This window comes from Aspergillus stella-maris, assembly GCF_047715825.1.
Source record: "Aspergillus stella-maris strain CBS 113639 unplaced genomic scaffold BDV14scaffold_32, whole genome shotgun sequence".
NCBI classification, from domain to species: domain Eukaryota; kingdom Fungi; phylum Ascomycota; class Eurotiomycetes; order Eurotiales; family Aspergillaceae; genus Aspergillus; species Aspergillus stella-maris.
The window spans coordinates 103,355-123,011 of record NW_027396826.1 but is presented as its reverse complement, the minus strand read 5'-3'; the positions used below and the strand labels follow the sequence as shown (position 1 = coordinate 123,011).

General features: G+C 52.7%; 5 protein-coding genes across 5 annotated transcripts; 2 read left to right on the top strand and 3 right to left on the bottom strand.

Annotated features, from left to right (window-relative positions):
• Positions 1-2,128: 2,128 nt before the first annotated feature.
• Positions 2,129-4,609, bottom strand: BDV14DRAFT_75332 (thioredoxin domain-containing protein). The gene is made up of 2 exons (XM_073777437.1): positions 3,012-4,609; positions 2,129-2,955 (listed from the first exon to the last, which is right to left on the bottom strand). Exons 1-2 carry the CDS (start codon positions 4,528-4,530, stop codon positions 2,315-2,317), a joined length of 2,160 nt encoding a protein of 719 aa, XP_073627466.1. The 5' UTR covers positions 4,531-4,609; the 3' UTR covers positions 2,129-2,314.
• A 466-nt stretch (positions 4,610-5,075) lies between these two features.
• On the bottom strand, positions 5,076-6,711 carry BDV14DRAFT_75306 (WD40 repeat domain-containing protein). The gene is made up of 4 exons (XM_073777436.1): positions 6,549-6,711; positions 6,334-6,499; positions 5,603-6,268; positions 5,076-5,552 (listed from the first exon to the last, which is right to left on the bottom strand). Exons 1-4 carry the CDS (start codon positions 6,587-6,589, stop codon positions 5,304-5,306), a joined length of 1,122 nt encoding a protein of 373 aa, XP_073627465.1. The 5' UTR covers positions 6,590-6,711; the 3' UTR covers positions 5,076-5,303.
• Positions 6,712-6,809: 98 nt separating this feature from the next.
• BDV14DRAFT_75274 (putative G2/M phase checkpoint control protein Sum2) lies at positions 6,810-9,014 on the top strand. Its single transcript, XM_073777435.1, has 2 exons — positions 6,810-7,359; positions 7,585-9,014. The coding sequence occupies exons 1-2, from the start codon at positions 7,090-7,092 to the stop codon at positions 8,923-8,925; spliced, it is 1,611 nt and encodes a 536-aa protein (XP_073627464.1). The 5' UTR covers positions 6,810-7,089; the 3' UTR covers positions 8,926-9,014.
• A 545-nt stretch (positions 9,015-9,559) lies between these two features.
• On the top strand, positions 9,560-11,599 carry BDV14DRAFT_209285 (uncharacterized protein). The gene is made up of 6 exons (XM_073775606.1): positions 9,560-9,899; positions 9,979-10,040; positions 10,117-10,261; positions 10,359-10,394; positions 10,426-11,032; positions 11,111-11,599. Exons 1-6 carry the CDS (start codon positions 9,720-9,722, stop codon positions 11,149-11,151), a joined length of 1,071 nt encoding a protein of 356 aa, XP_073627463.1. The 5' UTR covers positions 9,560-9,719; the 3' UTR covers positions 11,152-11,599.
• Positions 11,600-11,754: 155 nt separating this feature from the next.
• veA (sexual development activator VeA) lies at positions 11,755-17,007 on the bottom strand (the record flags this gene model as incomplete). The annotated part of the gene is made up of 4 exons (XM_073771301.1): positions 11,755-14,061; positions 14,644-14,657; positions 15,282-16,856; positions 16,920-17,007. The coding sequence occupies 4 exons, from the start codon at positions 17,005-17,007 to the stop codon at positions 11,755-11,757; spliced, it is 3,984 nt and encodes a 1,327-aa protein (XP_073627462.1).
• Positions 17,008-19,657: the final 2,650 nt, after the last annotated feature.

The window sequence follows — 19,657 nt, the reverse complement described above, 5'->3', positions numbered from 1 at the left end:
TCTCTCTTCCGTGGCTCAGCCTGTCCCAGTGCTCCACGGCGCCTACGCACTCCTCCAGAGTCTGGCCGCTTCTTTGTCTGTCTCTGGACCACACCCACAACCATGAATTTCAAGGTTCTTGACAAGGGTGCCCCTTGGCAATTCTCGTATTAAATATCTAGGACCGTTCCTGCCATCGTATATCCCACTGCATCTCTGGTTCCCCTTCAGATTGTCTCACTCGCTTATCTACATCTCATCTCATCTCTGTTTCATCAGCCCTCACGCGCCTATCGCTTGTATCGAGGGTCATTAGAGTCGAGGGTCCTGAGTCAAGATTCAAGACTGCCTGAAGATGGAGATGATGGAGCCGGTCTGGAAGACTCTGGACACAAGTCGATTCCAGTCCTGGAGAGCCCACAATCCCCATCTGCATGATTAACATCCATCTATCAGGCTCCAGTCCAGTCGCAACGCTCAACGGCAATCCGGCAACCCGGGATGAAACTAGCTGTGGCATCCGCATCTCATTCCAGGACTTTCAATCGTGCTCCAGCGGTGAGGTGATTGATTATTGATAGCTTCAGCCTTGGGTACGACCGGACTGGACTGGACCACGTATGCGTAGCTGACACTGAAGTCTTGTCTGGAGTCTGGACTTGGAACTGCCCGGGTATCCAATTTCCCCCTCTTTGCGTGCCACGTCTAGGTAGCCTCGTTACACAGTGAGAACTTAGAACTGTAATCTCCGAGCGGCTCATGGCTTTATTCTATTCATTAATGCATATGTATTGCATGGTCTGGATGGCCTGTGGACATGCCCGGGCCGCCTTGCAGGTATGAGTTAATCTATTAAGATTGTGCTTAGTTGGCCCTCACCAGATCCTTGAATAATGTGTCTATTAAGCTTTAGCTATCAGGTTTATATTAATGCAATCTTGTTTCAATAAATCCTTTCTTTCTCATTGGATGGTGGATATTAAAATAGGCCGCTCTTGTGAGATTATATACATCCCGGGCTATATCAGATCCCATGCCTACCAGCCCGGTCATCCGATATCCGCCTACATACACTGTACCTGGTTGTTAGACTACCAAAGATACATCATACAACAAAACCTACCCCATCAAGAAAAAGCTCGTGTGCTCTCCAGAATCCAAAATCCAGAGTCCCAGCAGCCCACCCGACATCACCTTGAGCTCATTGCTAAGTAATGGTGGATAATTCGACTACCTTACCACTGGTACACTCAAGCCCCCTCTACCATTTACCAAGGGCACCCATCTTCTGGTCCAGGGCAATGGCAAGGGCAGTAGTAAGCAGTGGCAAGTCACGCCGATCTCAAAGTTGGGGACGTGACTTAACTGACGGTACGGTGACAGAAGTGACATTGCCGGGACGTGTTGAGGCCCGTTGGTTCAGTCCGGATAGCTGATAGCGCCTGGGCTCCGTCGTTCGTTAGGTTGTATACTACGTAGACTAGATATAGAGGAACTTCCCGCCTTCTCGAAACAGGTTTATCCACGGGTAGGTCATGTTCGTGTTGGAGTAAATGTTCAAGTCCCTACAAGTACCCTCGCGAGCGGTTGTATGAGCCATAGCCGTACTGCTACTGTAGACTATGAACTATGGAGTACGCACAGTAGGATGGTGCACTGCCACCTGCGCCTGGTTCCGTTTGGATAAGGTAAGCACTGGGCTTGGGCTCCAGTTCACTTCTCAGCTGCCGGCCACCATAATGTAATCCGTACGTTGTTCTATTCCACAATGCTCCCTCCACATACAGAGTACTCCATGTGGCGAGCCAGCCTGGACCCAAGCAGAACCAGCTTGTATGAGTCGAGTTGACGCTGCAGCGATTCCAGCCGAGTCTGAGTGGCTGGCTCACTACGCCTGCATAATGGAACAAACTCCGATATTCTGGAAACAGGACTCAAAATACCTAGGTATGGGTACTCTGGAAACGGATAACTCGGGCCATGTTCGGAGTTCTATCGTCAATTGGGGCCAGTTCCTGGACTTGCCACTTCCACTATAGCTTTTACTCTGGTAGGGACGATCTATCTCCTCGCTGTACCTTTGGTGCGTTGAAGCAAAGCTTTTGCGACGAGGTTGTACCGTGGGTGTTGTGCCTTGACAATCTGCCGTTCCTGGTTGTTCATTATTACGACGGTTTTGGGGTTAGACTATGGAAACTAATCTCTAAATATGAGAATTTGGAGGGAGTAGATGTCTCCACAACCTCTTACAATATAGATAATAATTACCCAGTGTAACTCCAGTGATATTACTTAAAATCAAAATAGCCTCCATTATATGAATCTATTACATCAATCACAAATCGACCGTCTGACACCGGCCCTGCTCACAAACAAGCAGGTAATTCTTAGCCTTTTCACCGGCCTTCAAATCCTTGTACAGCGGATTCCGCGTCTTTAGCCAGAACGATTGATTGCGGGTAGGGTCACCCAGATGCGATGACCGAATATCCACAAGAGCCGCTACCGTGTTCGAAGACGACGAAAGTGATAGACCCGCTTCTGCACGAATTTTCTGCACCAGCGCGTCCCGCACCGAGGGTTGTGGGACCTGTTCTTCTGTCGAAGGGCCTGGACCTGAAGTCGATGGAGAGGCTGTAAATGTGCTGAAGACTCCTGTGATATTCCGTGTCCCAGTTTCTAACCCGACGATTGCGTCGAGTAGGCCGACGAAGAGGAAGGGATGTTGGAGGATTTCCACAGCGAAAGATTGGCAGGTTTGACGGGCGAGTACACGGTAGCTGTCTTCTTCTAAAAGACTGGAAAGGCGGAGGAGGTTGCGTGCGATGACACCGTTGGTTGATGGTACGGCTGACTCTGTACCGGTCTTTAGCCGGAGCAGAGTACCGGGCGACCCTGGAACTGATGATGATGGAGTGGTATAATAGCCGGCGGGTGTGGATTCAGCATAGGCGAGGAAATTGTCGTTGAGATAGCCTAGATGAAAGAACCTTCGTAAGTAATGGAAGCCAGGAGAATGGTTGGGGACATACGCTGTAATTGTTCGGCAAACTGCAGATAGCTATCGTCGAACGTCGCCTCGTACATATCCAACAGACCACTAGTCAGGAACGCATAGTCTTCCGCGAATCCCAAGGTCGTGCCCTTGCTGCCGTCGCGGTAAATCCTCCAGAGCTGGCCAGTGTTCTTGTTAAAGAGAGCCTCTTTGATAAAGTTGATAGCCTTGGCCGCGGCATCCCGGCAGTGTTCGGCTTTGGCGTCACCAATCTCCTGGAACAAAACGCTGCATTTGGCCAAAGCACCGATCGCTAGACCATTCCACGCCACAATAATTTTATCGTCTAGATCGGGTCGTACGCGGGTCTTGTCCCTGTATTCGCGTAACTTTTGCCTGCCTGATTTGATGATTCGCACTACCTCGTCCTCGCCCAAACCAAATTCCTTTGCGAGCTTGCTTGGTGTGACCTTGATTGACAGAACATTCTGGTTCATGAACTCGTCGTGAGGATCGTTTTCTGGTGCAATGTTTCCGTCCGGAAGGACACCCCAGTGACGAGCACAGACACCGGCATCTCGCGGTCCCAAGACCTGGGTCAACTCTTTCAGAGTCCAGACGTAGTAAGCACCTTCTCGCTTCTCTGAGTCATTGGGGGTAGGTAAGCTATCGGCATCTTCGGATGAGTAGAAACCACCGGTCGTCGACTGGATTGGGGCGGACGTAAGGTAGGTAATCAAGTCATAGACCGCACCCAGGAGCTCCGGATTGTGAGTGGCCTTGAAGGCATCAGCGTAGACGTCTAGGAGCTGGGCCTGGTCGTATAGCATCTTTTCAAAGTGAGGAAGTCCCCAGTCTGCTGTCACACTATAGCGCGCGAATCCATGGCCAATGTGATCCCTGATACCACCACGAGCCATGCTGACGAGAGTGTCGACCACCATCGCCCTAGCCTTGTCGCATTCTTCTTGCCCAACTATGTCAGTCACTGTGCTGGGGTAGACACCTAGACGAAGCAGGAAGCTCAGGTTGGACGGGGTCGGGAATTTAGGTGCTCTCGAGAAACCTCCATTGACGCTGTCAAAACGAGACGCGAAATGTTGATAGGCCTCTTCCAGGAGCTCAACGTCTAGATCCTCGTCGGATTGTTTATCACCCTGGTATGTGTGCGTGCCTTCTTCGGCAAATTCCCTTAATTGCTTCGTAATCTCCTTGGCACTTTCGAGACAGCGCTCCCGCTGGGTTTCCCAGACATCCCGCAGCTTCTCCAAGATCTCGATGAAGCTGACAGTATCGGGGCCATACAACGATGCGGAGCTTAGGCCGGGCCAGTACGTGCCACCGAAAACGGGTTCCAGGTCAGGTGTGAGGAAGACGTTCAGCGGCCAACCTCCGGATCCTGTTGTTGCTTGGACGTAGTTCATGTAGATGTCGTCGACGTCGGGACGTTCTTCACGGTCTACCTTAATCGGAATAAAGGACTCGTTGAGGATTGCAGCAACCTCCGGCGACATAAACGACTCTTTCTCCATAACATGGCACCCTAAGAGAGTCATTAACTATCTCGACAGTTAGTGCGACAAAGAAGGGAACCAACAGTGACATGCTGAATAGCCGATGCTGAGAAAGATCAGCCGGTTATGCCGCCGAGCAAGTTCCATGCTCTCTGCGTCCCATAGCTGCCAGGCTACAGGGTTGTGCCGGTGTGCTCGTACCTACAAATCATGGATCAGCCTTGGGACCCAGCGAGGTACCCGCGGGACACCAGGGTAGATAGCACTCACATACGGGGATTTACTAGCTTCCAAACGGTTCACTAATCCGCTCCCCGTGCCAGCTCTATGTCCAGGAGCTTGAGAATGATGCGCCTGCATCTTTGGCAGGTTTTTGAACTGTTGTACTCCAAACTTGCGGCCAAGCGCAATCCGAAGGCAGCCGGAAGGAGGGGTTGACAAGTAGAGAAGTCGTCTGCCCGCACTGATGGAACGGGCGCGCGGGGAAGCCGATAGGTTGCGTGCAACAGCAGTTAAGAACTAGCTGAGAACGTGATCGAAAAATAGGGCACCGAACGTTGTTCGGTGATTATGCAAGATCCAAGCGGCGATAGAGGCTCAAGGAGCTAGAGGATGCTCGAGGGGCATGAATCGCGTTGGTTGATCGCCCGCCCGCTCTTGAATGTTTGCGTCATGACTGCATAACGGTCACGTGTCCTTGTTACAGATATGCTACGGCCAACTGCGACAACGGCAACAAGGCCGAAATGCAGTTCCTACTCCGAGTTCCTGTGGCTAGCCTCTTCCAGTGCTTTCATATATAGCCCTTTCGCCAACTAATCTTCTCCCATTAACTCTGCCAGTTCTCTCTCCTCTTCTTCGGTCAGCATGGATTCTGGCTTCGCCGAGTCTTCTTCCGCTGGAGGTTTTATTGCCTGAGCCACTGCATTCCGCAGGTCGTCAGGTTTCAGAGACCATTTCCGGACAGTAGCGTCGATGCTAACGCTGACCAATGTCGACCCTATCAGGGTAAGACCCGTGACCTCCTCGTAATGACCGGAAAACGTGTGGTATAATTGCCCAGTCTAGATATTGGATAAGCAAAGGCATGCTGAGAAGCATCGAATTGACATACCGATCGGTTCCATACGCGGATCTCTTCATCTCGACAGGCGGTTACTACCCAGCCCCCACGCTCGTCGACCACCACGTCTCGCACATAGTCGGGATGAGTGAGCGTGAGGTTTGGTTTCCAGCCATCCTCCCTAACTAGACACTTCGCTGTCTTATCTGCTGATGCCGTCCAGAGATCTCCATCTTGGTCAAAGTAGAGCTTGTATATATTGGTTTCGTGAGCCAAAGTAGCTTCCGTGCCAGTCAGATCCTGGCTGCCCTTGGAGATTTCGAATTGGCGGATTTCTCTGTCGCTACCAGCGCTGAAGATTGTTTGCTCGAGGCTATCGGGATCCTGTGTATTTGGGTCGATTGAAAGATCCTGGATCCCCTTTGCATGGCCTTTGAGAACATGCAGCCGTTGTCCACTCGCAATATCGAATACCATTATCTGCGCATCGGCACCGCCTGATACTAGGAGATCTTGACCCTTGAACCTTGTTGTCGTAACGGCCCGCACGAAATCGGTGTGACCTTCATACTGTAGCTTTCGCTGCGTTGACTTGACGTCCCAGCTCCAGACGGTTTTGTCCCAGCATCCGGCGAACAATAGCTGACCATTGGGGCTGAAGCAAATACTCGTGACTGGCGCTGTAGGTCCTTTGAAAAGTGCAGCAGTTTCGCCGGTCTATAAACCAAGTAATGAATCAGCAATGACTCTTCTGCAGCAGACAGGGTGGGAATCGTACATACTTCCAGGTTTATCTTTCTGACGGTTCCGCCGCTCTGAGCCACATAGACTACATTGTTGTCAAAGGGATCCGCTCGGACCGCGAGTACTTTGCTCTGTAGTCTGATAGGTGATCCGTCTGTGTTCTTTGACTTGAGATCCTTTCGGTTCTGTTCGTCAAGGGCGGAACTGAATTCATGAGTGACTCGAAAAATGCGGGGGAGCTTGGGGATAGTACGTGGTCTGGAAGAAGTCGTCACGATGCGTAGACGCAGCCATGATGCTTGTAGAATCAAAGCAATGAAGATACAATAAAGAGAAGAGTATACAGGAATTGTGAATCGAAACAACAAAAAAACCAAGAGAATTGTCTTGAAAGAAAAGGTTCAGTCTAATGGAAGAGAACTGCCGATGGAGCTTCTGTGGGCAACCGTAGCGGAGAGCCCTTTACCCACCACACCAAACTCTTCCAGCTTCTTCCTCTCTCTTCCTCGATCCTCCCCAGTCTCTCTCGTCATCTTCTCCATCTCTCTCCAGCTGCTCGTCTCGTCTCTATTCTTCCCCCCTCACCCCCCACCCCCCTCCTCCACCTTTCATCCTCCTCGCGCGTCAATCGCGCACCTATCTACGCCATCATGGACATGAACCATCTCATAGGGTCAGTGGTCTAAGCTAGGTATCTGCGGCGGGGCTGGAGTTAACACCTGGCAGTCAACGGTTCAACCTGATCTCTAAGAGCGATATTCGGTAGGTATCTTCACTACTTTCTCAATCAGCGTATGTCGAATTGTCTAATTTGTTCTAGCTACGTCGGTACTTTACATGAGATCAACCCCGAAGCTTCGACGATCGCCCTGCAGAATGTCGTATCGTTCGGAACCGAAGGCAGACGAGGCAACCCTGCCGAAGAACTCCCCCAGTCCAACAGCGTCTATGAATACATTGTGTTCCGTGGAAGCGACGTAAAGGATATCAGCATTGCCGAGGATACAAAGGAAAATGCGCAGCCTGAGCCTCCTCAGATGCCCGATGACCCAGCTATCCTAGGGGTAAGTGCACTCGAGACTGCCCTTGCTTGACCTCTGCCTCGACTCCATTGATCGATCGTATGATTCCATGATGAAATATTTCGGATGTAAACTCACAGACCTGTTCTGAATGCGCAAAACCGTGTGGAGATTTCCGTTGCCTTCCTTCTGACTGGATCATACGTCGTCAAAACATCTTTTCCTACGCGACATCGAGTTTGAGAATTTGGCTAACTTGGCAACCAGAGCGCGCCTCGTCCCGGCCCACCTCCAGGTCCTCAAGGTCTTCCTTCCCAGCCACAACAACCTCCCCAGCAACCGCATCAACAACCACCTTCGGGCCACCGACCTCCACCTCCAGGCTATCCTCAGCAGCCGCAGTTCCAAGGCTACTACGGACCCTATGGACCACGATTTCCTCCTTTCCCACCTGGCCCTGGATACCCCGGTATGCCGTACGGGGCTCCCCCAGGCTGGTATCCTCCCCCTGGTCAAGCCTTCCCGCCTGCTCCCGGCCAGTTCCCGCCTCAGGTGCCAATCGGCCCTCCCGGTCAGCAACAAGCTTCCCCCTCGCAGCGCCCGGGTCCCAATGCGACATCCGAGCTTCCGGTCGGTGATCGTCCTCTGAGCAAGCCACCAGGCCAGGAAGCTGTTCCCGCGCCTGGCGGACCGATTGAGAGCGCGCCAACTCCGCCTGTCGAGTCCAAGCCTTCCGTACAGGAGGCCGTGAAGGCAACCACCGCTTCTCCCAGGGCGCCCCCGTCTGGACCCAGAGCCGGCCGCGCTCCGCCCGTCATTCCCATTACTCCCGCCAAACTCAATGCCCCCGCAGCAGCCGCCGCTCCTCTTGCTCCTGCCAGCGTGAACAGTGCGACTCAAGGAACCGCTCAAGCCGCTATCACAGAGGCCACTCGTGCGGCCACAGCTGCTGTTGCCGCCGCTATGGCCAAATTGCCTCAGCCGAACGGTCAGAAGAAGCCTCAACATGGAGATGCGTCGGTTGAGGGAATTACAAGACAGATGGGCGAAATGAAGCCCTACGATAATAACCGCGCTCCTCGTGGTGGTCAGCACTCCCGTGGCCGTGGAGGCCACCGCGGCCAGTACCAGGCCCAGCCGAAGCAGAAGGTCGAGGTTCCCCAGACGGATTACGACTTTGCTACTGCCAACGCCAAGTTCAACAAGCAAGATTTGGTGAAGGAGGCCATTGCCTCTGGCTCTCCTATGGAAGAGGTTGAATCTCCTTCGCTCGTGGAAAGTGCTGCCGAACCTCCCGCTACCACTCAGAGCGCGAACCTTTACAACAAGACAACATCATTCTTCGACAACATCTCGAGCGAGGCCCGTGACCGAGAGGAGGGTACCGGTGCCCGAGCCGGTGGCCGGGAATGGCGTGGCGAAGAAGAGAAGCGCAACATGGAGACGTTCGGCCAAGGCAGCGTTGATGGCTACCGCAACAACTACCGGGGCCGTGGCAGAGGCCGTGGTTATGGTCGCGGCAGGGGTGGCTATGGCCGTGGTTACGGCTCCCGAGGCCGCGGCGGCCGCAACATGTCGCAGTCTACCGGCGTTCCGACAGTCAACTAAACCAGTCTCATTTTGTTATACCATGAACTTGGAAACTGTTTGATGGCGCATTTAGCGGTGGACATGAATCTTTTCCTACGACTATCTCTCTTTGCGACTGGGAAGTGACGATTACCTTCCAGCAGTCTACGTTCTTGATCCTTTTCCGGCGTCGGGTGGTAGCATTCCTCAAAGAGCTCAGCTGGACCTGAAACAGCAGAGTTTGCATGGATTCACATGAGTTTTACAATGGGTGGGCTTGGTAGGCCATGCGCTGGCTGGCTTTGGTTTCACATGGTGTCCGATCGCGGCGTTTGTGTTCTTTGCATGGATTATTGGTCGTGGCCCCCTTGCATCACTCAGACGTTCGGATAATGATGCTACCAGTTCTGTTTTGTTTATGCAGTTGTCCAACCAGGGACAAACTTCTGTATCATATAGTGGACGATGTCCTGAAGAAAAAAAATGCATAAAACGAGGGTGGTCTTTGACCATTCTCGATAATTGCAACTTGCTTGTCCCTCTTATACTCGTACCCAGTATCTTCAGACCGCTGCTTTATTCAGGTATAGCGAGTTGGTAAACAACCGCCAACCCCTCACAAGCTTTCCCCCCCTCTCTACTCCGCATCGTCATTATGCGTTTCCTCAGTCAACACTCTAACCAGCCGTCAAGCCAAAGTCAAATGCTCCCAGTAACCATGGACTTAAGGATTCGTTCTTCCCCTGTCTCTGGCTCCTCATTGACATTCGACAGTCATAGGCTCACAATTGCACGTTACGCTGTACAAATACACACCAATATAAGTAGGCACCATGAGCCCAACAGACCGTCTCGTCAATATAGTCGACACCCTTACCGGCCGCGGCGCAGTCCAAAATCCCAATGAGATCCCTTGGAACCCCGATAATTCGCGGTTTCCTTCCCGAAGGGAATTGCCTAAGATACCTGGTGCGCCTGAGGATGCGGCTTGGGTCTGGGGAAAGGATGATCAGGTACGCTCTCTACTTCTACGCGCATTCTTTGGCGATAGCGAATAAGGAAGGAGAGACCGTGGTAGCTGACGAAACTTAGATTGGTAGACTGAATCTCCTCACCCCGGCGCGTGTCAAGGCCGCAGCTGCCGAGATCAAGAGGTTCGGTTGGAGTATGCCATATACCCCCATTCATTACCTATATCTTCATGTAGACGAAGACTGATGATGGGTATAGCCTCCCTCTTGACGTCCCCAAAACACCCGCCTTCGGTCGCGAGGTCTTCGAGCACAAGATCAAGAATCTGGGTGGTGGTGTTGGGTACGATGATGTTTATCATCTTAATACGCAGAGCGGGACGCAGTGGGATGGGTTTCGGCATGTATGATTTCAATTTCTTCTTCTTCTTCTGAAGGGGAGCTTGTGTGTAGCTGGGCTGGGGACAAAAAGGTAACAGTTAGGGTTTGTGCAATCGGTAGTTTGCGCACCTGGGCTCGAAGTGTTTCTATGACGGTGTACGTCTTCCCTTCTCTCGCCTCATCACAGCCCTCCCACCAAACTAACACAAACTATACAGGCCACAGTAGCATCCACCACTGGGCAAACCACTGCATCGCCAGCCGCGCCATGTTACTCGACTACAAGTCCTACGCGGACTCTCACGGCCGCGACTACGACCCGTATACCTCTCACGCGATTTCATTCGCGGACTTAACCGCCTGCGCTACATCCCAAGGAATTGACATCAAACCCGAGAGCCAGGGTGGTATGGTTCGGCCAGGCGACATCCTCCTCATCCGCTCCGGTTTCGTGCAGCGGTATAACGAACTCTCACCAACAGAACGAGAGAAGACAGCCACTCGAACGCACGAGAACCTCGCTTTCGCGGGTCTGAAGCAGGAAGAACCCATTCTGGACTGGCTGCACGATTGCTACTTCGCTGCTGTTGCGGGTGATAGTCCTACATTTGAGGTTTGGCCTGCTACGAGTACAGAGGGTGGAAGAGGGGATATAAAGTTCATGCACCAGAATATCCTTGCGCTGTGGGGTATGCCGCTGGGTGAGATGTGGGATTTGGAGAAGGTGGCGAGCAGATGTAGGGAGCTCAACAGGTGGACGTTCTTCGTTAGTAGTGCTGTTGCGAATGTTGTTGGTGAGATCCTTCCCTGTTTCTCTGCAAGATGAATTCGCATGTGCTTGAGCTGGGCTGATGGTGGTTTCTTATAGTTAGGTGGTGTGAGCTCTCATCCGAATGCGATGGCCATTTTCTAGGACTTGCAGGGTATTGGTGGCTCGGTGAGACTCCCTAGTATACAGACCTACAATGCGGGTTTAAAGCCATGTAAAGTCCGAACAGCGTCAGAAAATGGAAGGAACGACCCAGAACCTTGCGCTCCTTCTGTCCTAGCACCTACATGCAAGGAAAGAGGACTGGCCGGCCTTTCCTTCCCAATTAGACTGATATGCTTCATTTTAGCGTGATGTGTTGTCTTTTTGGTGATAGTTGTTTTCTCACCCAAGGCGGACAAGCAGTAAAACAACATAGCTTTTAACAAGAGAATCATGATGGTCGGCTATGTATCTCGGACGAGATCATCTCAAGTCATATTCAAGCTCAGCTGGATGAAGACAAGACGTAAACACAAAAGAACTAAACAAAATTCATTCAAAGATCCAAAGTCATAACTCGTGCATAAACTCATGATGGACATCATATATCATCGTGTTCGTCCAGTTCAATGTCCAGTGCAATATCCATATCCAGTGCTGTCCTGCCCTGTTCTGTCCAACCAGGACAGTCCAACCCATCCCCAATCCGATTCAATTCTAATCAAGTTGAAAACGCCAAACACCGTGCATAGTCCGTCCATCGCATCAGAAGATATCCTCGGGCCACTGGAACCCCGGCCCCGTTCCTGCACCAACCTTCCCCTCAAGGCCAGGAACGGCATCATCACCGGTCAAAGCAATCCCAGTAATGTCTCTATCCCTCTGTACCTTCCTCTTCCCCATTTCCTTCGCTAGCCGACGATCGACTTTCGCGGCTGTCGCAGCAAGGTCTTTAGGTAGTGGAGGTACAGGAGGGATATACTCGTACCGGGCTTTGCGCCTACTGGGAGTTACAGATGGGGAGGGAGGTTCAGTGAAGGCCTCGGGCTCGCCCGTAGGGTCGTCAACTGTGCTCCAGTTGCCCTTTCCGGCATCAATTTCATCGGCCTTAACGCTTTGGTCGTGAATTTGGTTCTCCTTGTCCTCGTCGAATCGAGGACGGTCAGCGGGAGAAGTCGTAGAGCGGAGATCTCCGCGGCCGCGCTTCATCCGTAGCACTGGGGTTGCAGAGCGATTGCGGTTTGTGGAGCGCAATGGGCGGCCGCGACCAGCTCGTTCTTCGCCTAGGGAGGTGCTGCCCTCGGCGGCTGAACTGCGTCTTTGCTTACGCTCGACGGAGCCAGGGCTGTCGCAGCGGGCGGTTTTAGGGAGCTTAGGTCTGCGCGAAGGTGTTCTAGTCTGAGACTCTGGCTCTGGTTCTGGCTGTGGCTCCAGAGCTTGAGGTTCGCAGTTGGGCACTGTTAGGATCGATGATTCTGGTTGGATGCCTTGGTTGTTGTTCTGTGGTTGTTCCGGTTGCTGTTGATGGTTATGAAGTGGTGGGACTGGCGGAGGTCTGTCGGACTCAGATGAGTCTGGTTTCCTCCGGGATCCAGGGTCTGGCGATTTGCGTTTACGGGACGGGCTATGTGCGGATAGAGAACGTGGTCCGGAAGGTTTACGCCATGGCCTAGGTGACTTCTGGCGTGCTTTGTAGACCCGGACTTCGGGGTCAGTCTGAGTTTGAGTTGCGGGTTCGTGGTTGGGAGCTTGAGCTTGAGCTTGAGCCTGTAATGTGGGGTTCACGAGTGAGCTCAGAGGCGTAGTAGTCTTAGGATGAGGACCATGCAGCAGTCGTTCAGACGGCAGCGAAGGTAATGCCCCAGGCACAAACTTGCGTTGATACGGCCTCTCACCATTTGTCTGCTCGTTAAGGCTGCTGCGCGGGAGAGGCTCCTCTTCCGCGGACGCTGAGAACTCACGTAACTCTCTCCGAGCCCGCTCAAGCTTGTCTTCAAGGTTGCTGACTCGCTTTAAGAGCTTAGCTTGCTTCTGCATATCCTTGCGAGACTTCTGGTGCCGGACTTCCTGGCCATCCTGCTTCTTTGAAGATACACCGAGCGACGACTTCGCTTTTCGCAGGTCCGGGAATGACGGACGCAGCGAGCTACCAGAGCTCTGCCGCGAGTGCTGAGCAGCGGCAGTAGCGCTGCTACTACCAACGGCACTGTTGCTGCCGTACTGCATCTTCTCTTGTATAGCCTTCCAAGTCTCATCGGGGACTCTCGTTGCCCCCATGCTCGCCATATAACTCCCCTTGTTTGTCCCCTGGTACCCAGACTTCTTCAGCTCCTCGTACGCCAGCTGCGCCTGCTTCAGGCGATCATTCGTGGCCGGCTCAGGCTCGGGAGTCTGAACCTGCGAGGACCTCCAGATATCCGAAACACTCCCCCATCCACCAAAAGGATTGAACGCAGACGCAATTGCCTTGCCGAAGCGAAAGATGCCAGAGTTCCTATGCGTGACTCGAGCAGTTGCAGCCGTCGTTGCGTCGATTCCATTCGCAGTACCAGTGCGCGCCTCATCAGGGAAGAAAATACTAGGCGGCTTCGTGCTCACGGTATCATTCATATGCCCCTCCACAAACCGCGACCGCCGACCAGGGCGCACATGACGCTGAGACCGCGGCGAGCCATGAGCACTTCCATGTCGCCGATGATGCCCAAATGGCCACCGCTGCCACGTCCCAGATCCAGAGACAGAGCGAGAATGTCCCGCCGAATCGTTGTGATTCGTATCCCGCGGCCAGTCGTTCGACCGGCGACGCTTGACCGAGTGCGTAGACGAGTAGTACCTCACTTCATCTCCCGGATTTCCCGGGTACGAATAGTATTCCGACTCCTCGGCATCATCAAACTGCCCCGAGACCTCCGAAAGAAAGTCTGACTCGCAGCTGCTGCGGCTGCCGCTTGCTTCCCATTCATATCCGTATCCGTATCCGTGACCACCTCGAAACGAGTAACTTGGTCTAGAGCCATAGCTGTTACTGTATGTGTCAGGAGAGCGGCATGACGACAATAACGAATTCTGGAGCTGCGATTCAGCGTGGTAGGCGTCGATGTCTATGTCGGTCTCGGTATTTAGGTCGACGGGCCGGTCGGCGGCGGCGGCTGCACCTCGAGAGGCCAAAGCGGAAGACATCTGAGTTTTGAATCTGTCAGTTGACGCATTTCTTGCTTTGTGGTTGCGGTCGCGCAAGGGAGAGGACAGCAGGAGTGCTGTGAGACTCGAGGGGGTGGTGCTTGTGAATGCGACTGAAACTAGACTTGACAGTAAAATAGAGATTGACTGACCTCCGTTCCGCACCGTGAGATGCTTCTTGCCTTTTTTCCCTCTTTCCCTTCTGTTTTGATTTTTTCAGTACTTTGTGATTCAGCAGGCAGATGAGGGGGATAAATACCCTAGACAACCTGGGGCTCACTAGTCCGGGGAAGAGTGAGTTGTTAATTGTGCTAATGTAAGTATGGGTTGTTTGTTGTTATGATGTGGACGTTGTCTCGCCAAGCAACAGAACTCCAGCACTGGCACCACAGAGTACTCGAAACGGAAGACCACACAAAGACCAAGCAGGGGTTCGATATCCATGGAACAAAGCGAAAAGCACTAGTTCTTAACTCTTGAGTAACATGCTATCGATAGTCGGGTTAGTCTTATTTTCATTCCATTCAAGCCAAATAATCCGTGTGTTTGGAATGCAGAATGTTGATTGCGCCGGGGCACAGGCATTCTATTCCATGCAATGGCTCATACTTCTCTGGATGATCTTAATTAGACTACTTTTGTGAAAGGACAGTCAGAATATTAGCAAGATTGACATGGTTCTATTGCCCATCTATCAATTGCAGGTCGCACAAAGGCAAGACTGCCTATCGCAGTCGCCGAACTCAAGAAAAGAAGTCAAGCAGTAGGAATACCCAGACAGAAGCCAAGCATGACGTAGTCTGGGAGATATAACAGTTAAGATACAAATGGAAGAAGAGAAAGACAAGCAGGTAGCAGAATCATATACAGCTTTCGAAAGATAAAAGGTATAAATGTTGGGCTTGTAATCATGAAGATGTTGGGAAGGGCCCATTCCCGATTTCCAAAAGTATCCCAAAAAAGTCAAAGAGGTCGTTGGGTAATGACCTTTTCGCCAATACGCCGTTCCTTGTACCGAAAGCCAACAAATTTAAAAGAAAACGCCATTGCAGCCTATGAAGGCCATCATCACTGATAGACTGGCGGGGTATCCTTCGCCAAATGTCTCTCACTAACAGCAACTTGCCGCCCACTAGCACGCTTGTAAATCATCGCATCATCGTTGTCGAAGAACGAATGTCTTTCGTAAGAAGGCCGGCGCTGCAGTGAGCCAGGATAAGAGTCGCTATCAGGCCTCATACCATTACGCAGTGGCCGTTCGTCATGACCGAATGACTCTTCATACGTCCGCTTCGACAAGGTTTGGGTTGTTTCCCAGCCGCCCTTGCCAGAGCCGTGATCAAGTGCAGCAGCAGGGCTGGACCCAATACTGCTCGACGGTTGAGACAATGCGGACCCAAAGTCTGGATAACGGATTGGAGGCAGGGAAGTGGCTGAGGGTGTGCGAGACCGAGGATGAGAAAGTGGTTCCAGCGGAGGATGCCCTTCGGTTGGCTGAGTGTCGAGCGTGCGTATAGGCGGCAAAGGCGTCATGGGTGTCGGCGGTTGCGGTTGCGCATAGCTTTGACGTTCCATCGGCGGCCGTGGATGCGAAGGCCCATATCTTATTGAATCGTATTCGTTGCCTATCGAGGGGTTTCTGGGGCGGGGAGAATACAAGTTCGTCGGGACGACCGTCGGTTGCGTGAAAGAAGGAGGTGGAGCTGGGTATTGGGTTTGTGTAGTGTTAAACGCCAAATGCGACGGTTGCGATGCTTGATATGAGGGGGTGTGGAGGGGCGGTTGCGCAGGCATGGAAGGTGGGTGAGCAGAGGCAGGCGAAGGAGTTGAAGAAGCAACCGCCAGAGGACCAGGGATCATAATCGGCTGAGGAATTGGTGTCGTTGATTGGACCGGAGTATGAGGCACGGGCCGCTGATAATGTTGAGGATTTGTAGGTGGATAGTCTTGAGCAGACGGACGACGCTGAGAGGGATAGGCATATGGATCGACGGTGCTGATGCTCGCTGAGCGATGGCGTTCAGGAGCATTGCCATAAGCGTCTGGTCTGGGGAACGCTTCGGCGCGTCGACCGTTGTAGCCTCTATCGTCGCCACAATCATAGTTATCAGTCGGCTTTTCTTCACGTCGTCTCATTCGTACTTCACGCCTAATACGAACGCGACAGCCCTGGTCGGCAATGGCACGACTGAGTGGTGTGCTTTGGTTCAATCCAGGGAACTTCTTAGCGCTGTAAACGGTGAATGGGTCGGAAAAGACTTCGAGTCGAAAGTCCAAGAACTGATGCGGTGCTCCGATCTTCCCTGGGGCTGGTGTAGGCCGAGGGATAGTTCCCTCGCTCTCGTCTTTGCTCTCCTTGGTTTGTTCATAGAGGTGAAAACATAAGCGATATAGGCCCTCGTGTCGCACCGACAGATCTGGGAAGATAAAGTAACCGGCGGGGAGCGGTCGGTCGAGGTAAGCGACGCCAGCAACTGGGACACCGGTGAGGACCGCCGCGCTCGGAGGTTGAGCGATTCTGCCTTGGGCCATTGGGCGAGCGTTCTCAAGAGTTGCGTAGAGGAAGAAATTGGCATTGTAGGCGAACGTGACATCAACGGCAGGCTTCTCGGGATCGTGAGGATCGGATTCGAAAATGAGCATTTCGACGACGGGCGGAGGATCGACGGGGCGGCGGTCGGCGGACGCTGTTCGAAAGCTGTCAGTACTACATTGACTTTATCGCAATCCCGAGAAGGGTGTCTGCGTACACTTGGCGCCGGCACCGCAAGCTCTAGCACGTTGCGGCTGTTGCATAACATGCAGCAGATATGTCAACTTCTTGCCCTCGCGAGTCATTCGGCTCGTCCAAGCGTGCCATTTAACCGGCTCATGAAGGTCTCCGCGAACGACCCGCTGAATGCAAATGTCAGGCTCACTGCCCAGAGCGCGTTGTTGAGGTATCGCAGCCATCTTGCCAGTGGCCTAGTAACGGCGATCTATCCAAGAAAACTGGTTGACCTTAATTAGTATTGGGGGCTCTGGGTTCTTCCTTTTGAGTAAACCAAGAATCGCTGCTTACATGATTGATTCCGACAGAATGCTCTCCAGCATCAACGGCGAGGTGCTGCAGTCAGTCAAGACAAGCACCAAGGCAACAACAGCCACACGCAAGATACGGGCGGTCGAGGAAATTCGAGGCAATATAAGTCATGCAACAAACGAAACGAGCGAAGAGAAACAGAGGACAAATAGAAAGAAAAGGAGGGGAGAAAGGGCAAGATAGCTGTATGGGGTGACAGCCCACAGCGTCCCAATCGGGGGGATCGGGTCGGGATAGAATGGAATAGGAAGGAGACTGTAGAGAGAGATGGCGTGGAGAGGGAGAGGCAGACTTTGGGATTTGGGGGGAAGAAGCGATAGAAAAGAGGGTCGAAGGACGGCAAAGTCAGCCGTGGGCGTCGATAACTCGATATCGCAGCGAGCCAGCGACCCAGTCACCCAGCGGTCCCAGCTCACTAACGAAAATTAAGTACTTTGCCCGGGGACGGATCGACCAGCCTGACGGAGTCGGCGATCTTCAGCAGTTCAGTCAGTCCTTCAGTTCCTCCAGTCATAGAAAGATGAAGTCCAGTATAATCTTCACAAGATGTTCCAAAATACTTCGGATGACAGTCTCAGCTCATCTTCTTTGTTTGTGACTTGTTCCTTCTCACTCTCCTGGCTTCCCGAAGTCGCGGAGGATGACATGGAAGGAATTTGGAGCGAACCCGACGCGGCGGGTGGATAGGGGAGGGGATGCTGATGGCTGAGGGCCACTGGCTGTGATTGGGTTTGGCCCGCCGGAGAGTTCGATGGATGGGCCGCTGGGCCCGTGGTCAGACTCAGTGCCCAGTGGTCGGAACATAAAAAGCATTATTATTCAAATGCAATTCCCGATTTGGTAGGAACCTTGTCTACTAGCGTCTTGGCTCGGGGGCCCTGCTATCGTCAATGTCTCTGCTGAGTGGCTGGTCGTTGTTGCGCTATGCCCAGCTTCCGCTAGCGTGCTTTTAGGCTTCAAGGCTCTGACCCACCACAGCGCTACCAACGCCAGGATGCTGTTGCTCTACCAGTCAACTTCCACGACCCCGTTTCAAGAATTTCAAGAACAGAACTTGTCAAGTCCGTCGATTTTACCAGTGTCGGCCGCTGCGGAAAAGAGCCCTAACTATCGCATGACTGGAGCAATCAATCTGCCAGAGGCTGACTGCGCGATTCCTGATTCAGTGGCAGGCCAGGGACTGACTGAGGCATGCTCGGCTTCCATTCCTCAATAGTGGCTGGGTGCTCAGGTCGCTGGTCGCCTACAGAGGACAAAGTTACTTTGGCGAGCGATCGTCTTGCTGAGTCCACGCAGGCAGGCCTGATAATTTCCAATCGTAAAGCCTGGGATCTAGAAGCTCGTATCAATACCCAACACATCGGATGGAGCTCATTTCCAGATCCCGGGTTTTTGGAAAGCAGATGTTTGAGCGACAGCAGTCAGGCTGGTCAGTGCTCTGCTTGCAGGAAGACGTCTTCCAATAAGAGCGGCGGGGAAGGACTCCACAGATCGAGGCAGGAAACCATCAGTTTCAAAAGCTGGGTAACTCCAAGCCAGGTCCCTTTCCAACTCTACCAGGCTATCGAATTTGGAGTCAGCGCGGACAATGTGACAATATCATGCCTTCCACATGGAAGCAATGCTTTGTTCATGGCGACTGCAACCTTCGCTGGCTCGGCATTTGAACAACCCGACCAAGTACCTAGTCTCACCCCTCGTGAGACCACAAAGATGACGGCCGAAACTCTCACGACAGGATTGCGGACATATCCATCCACACAAGAGAGTTCATTTCATGCTTTCTTTTTCTTGCGAGATTAGCGATCCCAAAAATCGAAGACGAGGCAAGCCTCCCTGGCGCACGGACAATAAGAAAGTCAAACAAGGCCCTTCACCAATCATGCCAGCTCCAAGAAGAATGCCTGGGCCCTGGACTTGGGTCCACGGGGCAAGCCTCGTTGATCTATACCAAAGTCAGTAGGAGACTAAAAACCTCCATCTTGTCCAGCCGACAGCCATGACGGAAGAGCTCCACTTAGACAGCTAGCCCAGACTGGCTTCTGTTTTAACCCTGCTTCTGGCAAATCCACTGTTTCTCGGGGCGGACCGGCCAATGTGGGCCTCGTGGATAACACCCCGTCGGTTTCATGCTGACCAGAGCCCTGGATTGGCTCTCATTGCCAAAAGAACTCCTTCAGTGCTCGTCTGTTTGCCTACCTTCAGGAACAATTGTTACAGAGCAAAGGATGCACCCGTTCCTTCATTTAAAAGCCAACAGATGGTGTCGCCGGAAATCATCCTGTTCGTGTTCCCTGTTCACGGTTCTAGTCGAGTAGCCAGCCAACAACCATGGCTCGTCATATTGCGCCCCAGGCACCGACCTAGCGGCGAAGTCACCAACCATGAGAGTCATGTCACCCACCA

Coding starts and splice junctions, on each gene's coding strand:
- BDV14DRAFT_75274 (XM_073777435.1), top strand. CDS start 7,090: ATGTCGAATTGTCTAATTTGTTCTAGCTACGTCGGTACTTTACATGAG. Junction 7,360..7,584: donor ATGACCCAGCTATCCTAGGG/GTAAGTGCACTC, acceptor CTTGGCAACCAG/AGCGCGCCTCGTCCCGGCCC.
- BDV14DRAFT_75332 (XM_073777437.1), bottom strand. CDS start 4,530: ATGACTCTCTTAGGGTGCCATGTTATGGAGAAAGAGTCGTTTATGTCG. Junction 2,956..3,011: donor GTTTGCCGAACAATTACAGC/GTATGTCCCCAA, acceptor TCTTTCATCTAG/GCTATCTCAACGACAATTTC.
- BDV14DRAFT_75306 (XM_073777436.1), bottom strand. CDS start 6,589: ATGGCTGCGTCTACGCATCGTGACGACTTCTTCCAGACCAC. Junction 6,500..6,548: donor GACGACTTCTTCCAGACCAC/GTACTATCCCCA, acceptor TCATGAATTCAG/TTCCGCCCTTGACGAACAGA. Junction 6,269..6,333: donor TCAGAAAGATAAACCTGGAA/GTATGTACGATT, acceptor CTTGGTTTATAG/ACCGGCGAAACTGCTGCACT.
- BDV14DRAFT_209285 (XM_073775606.1), top strand. CDS start 9,720: ATGAGCCCAACAGACCGTCTCGTCAATATAGTCGACACCCTTACCGGC. Junction 10,041..10,116: donor GCAGCTGCCGAGATCAAGAG/GTTCGGTTGGAG, acceptor TGATGGGTATAG/CCTCCCTCTTGACGTCCCCA. Junction 10,395..10,425: donor CGAAGTGTTTCTATGACGGT/GTACGTCTTCCC, acceptor GCCTCATCACAG/CCCTCCCACCAAACTAACAC.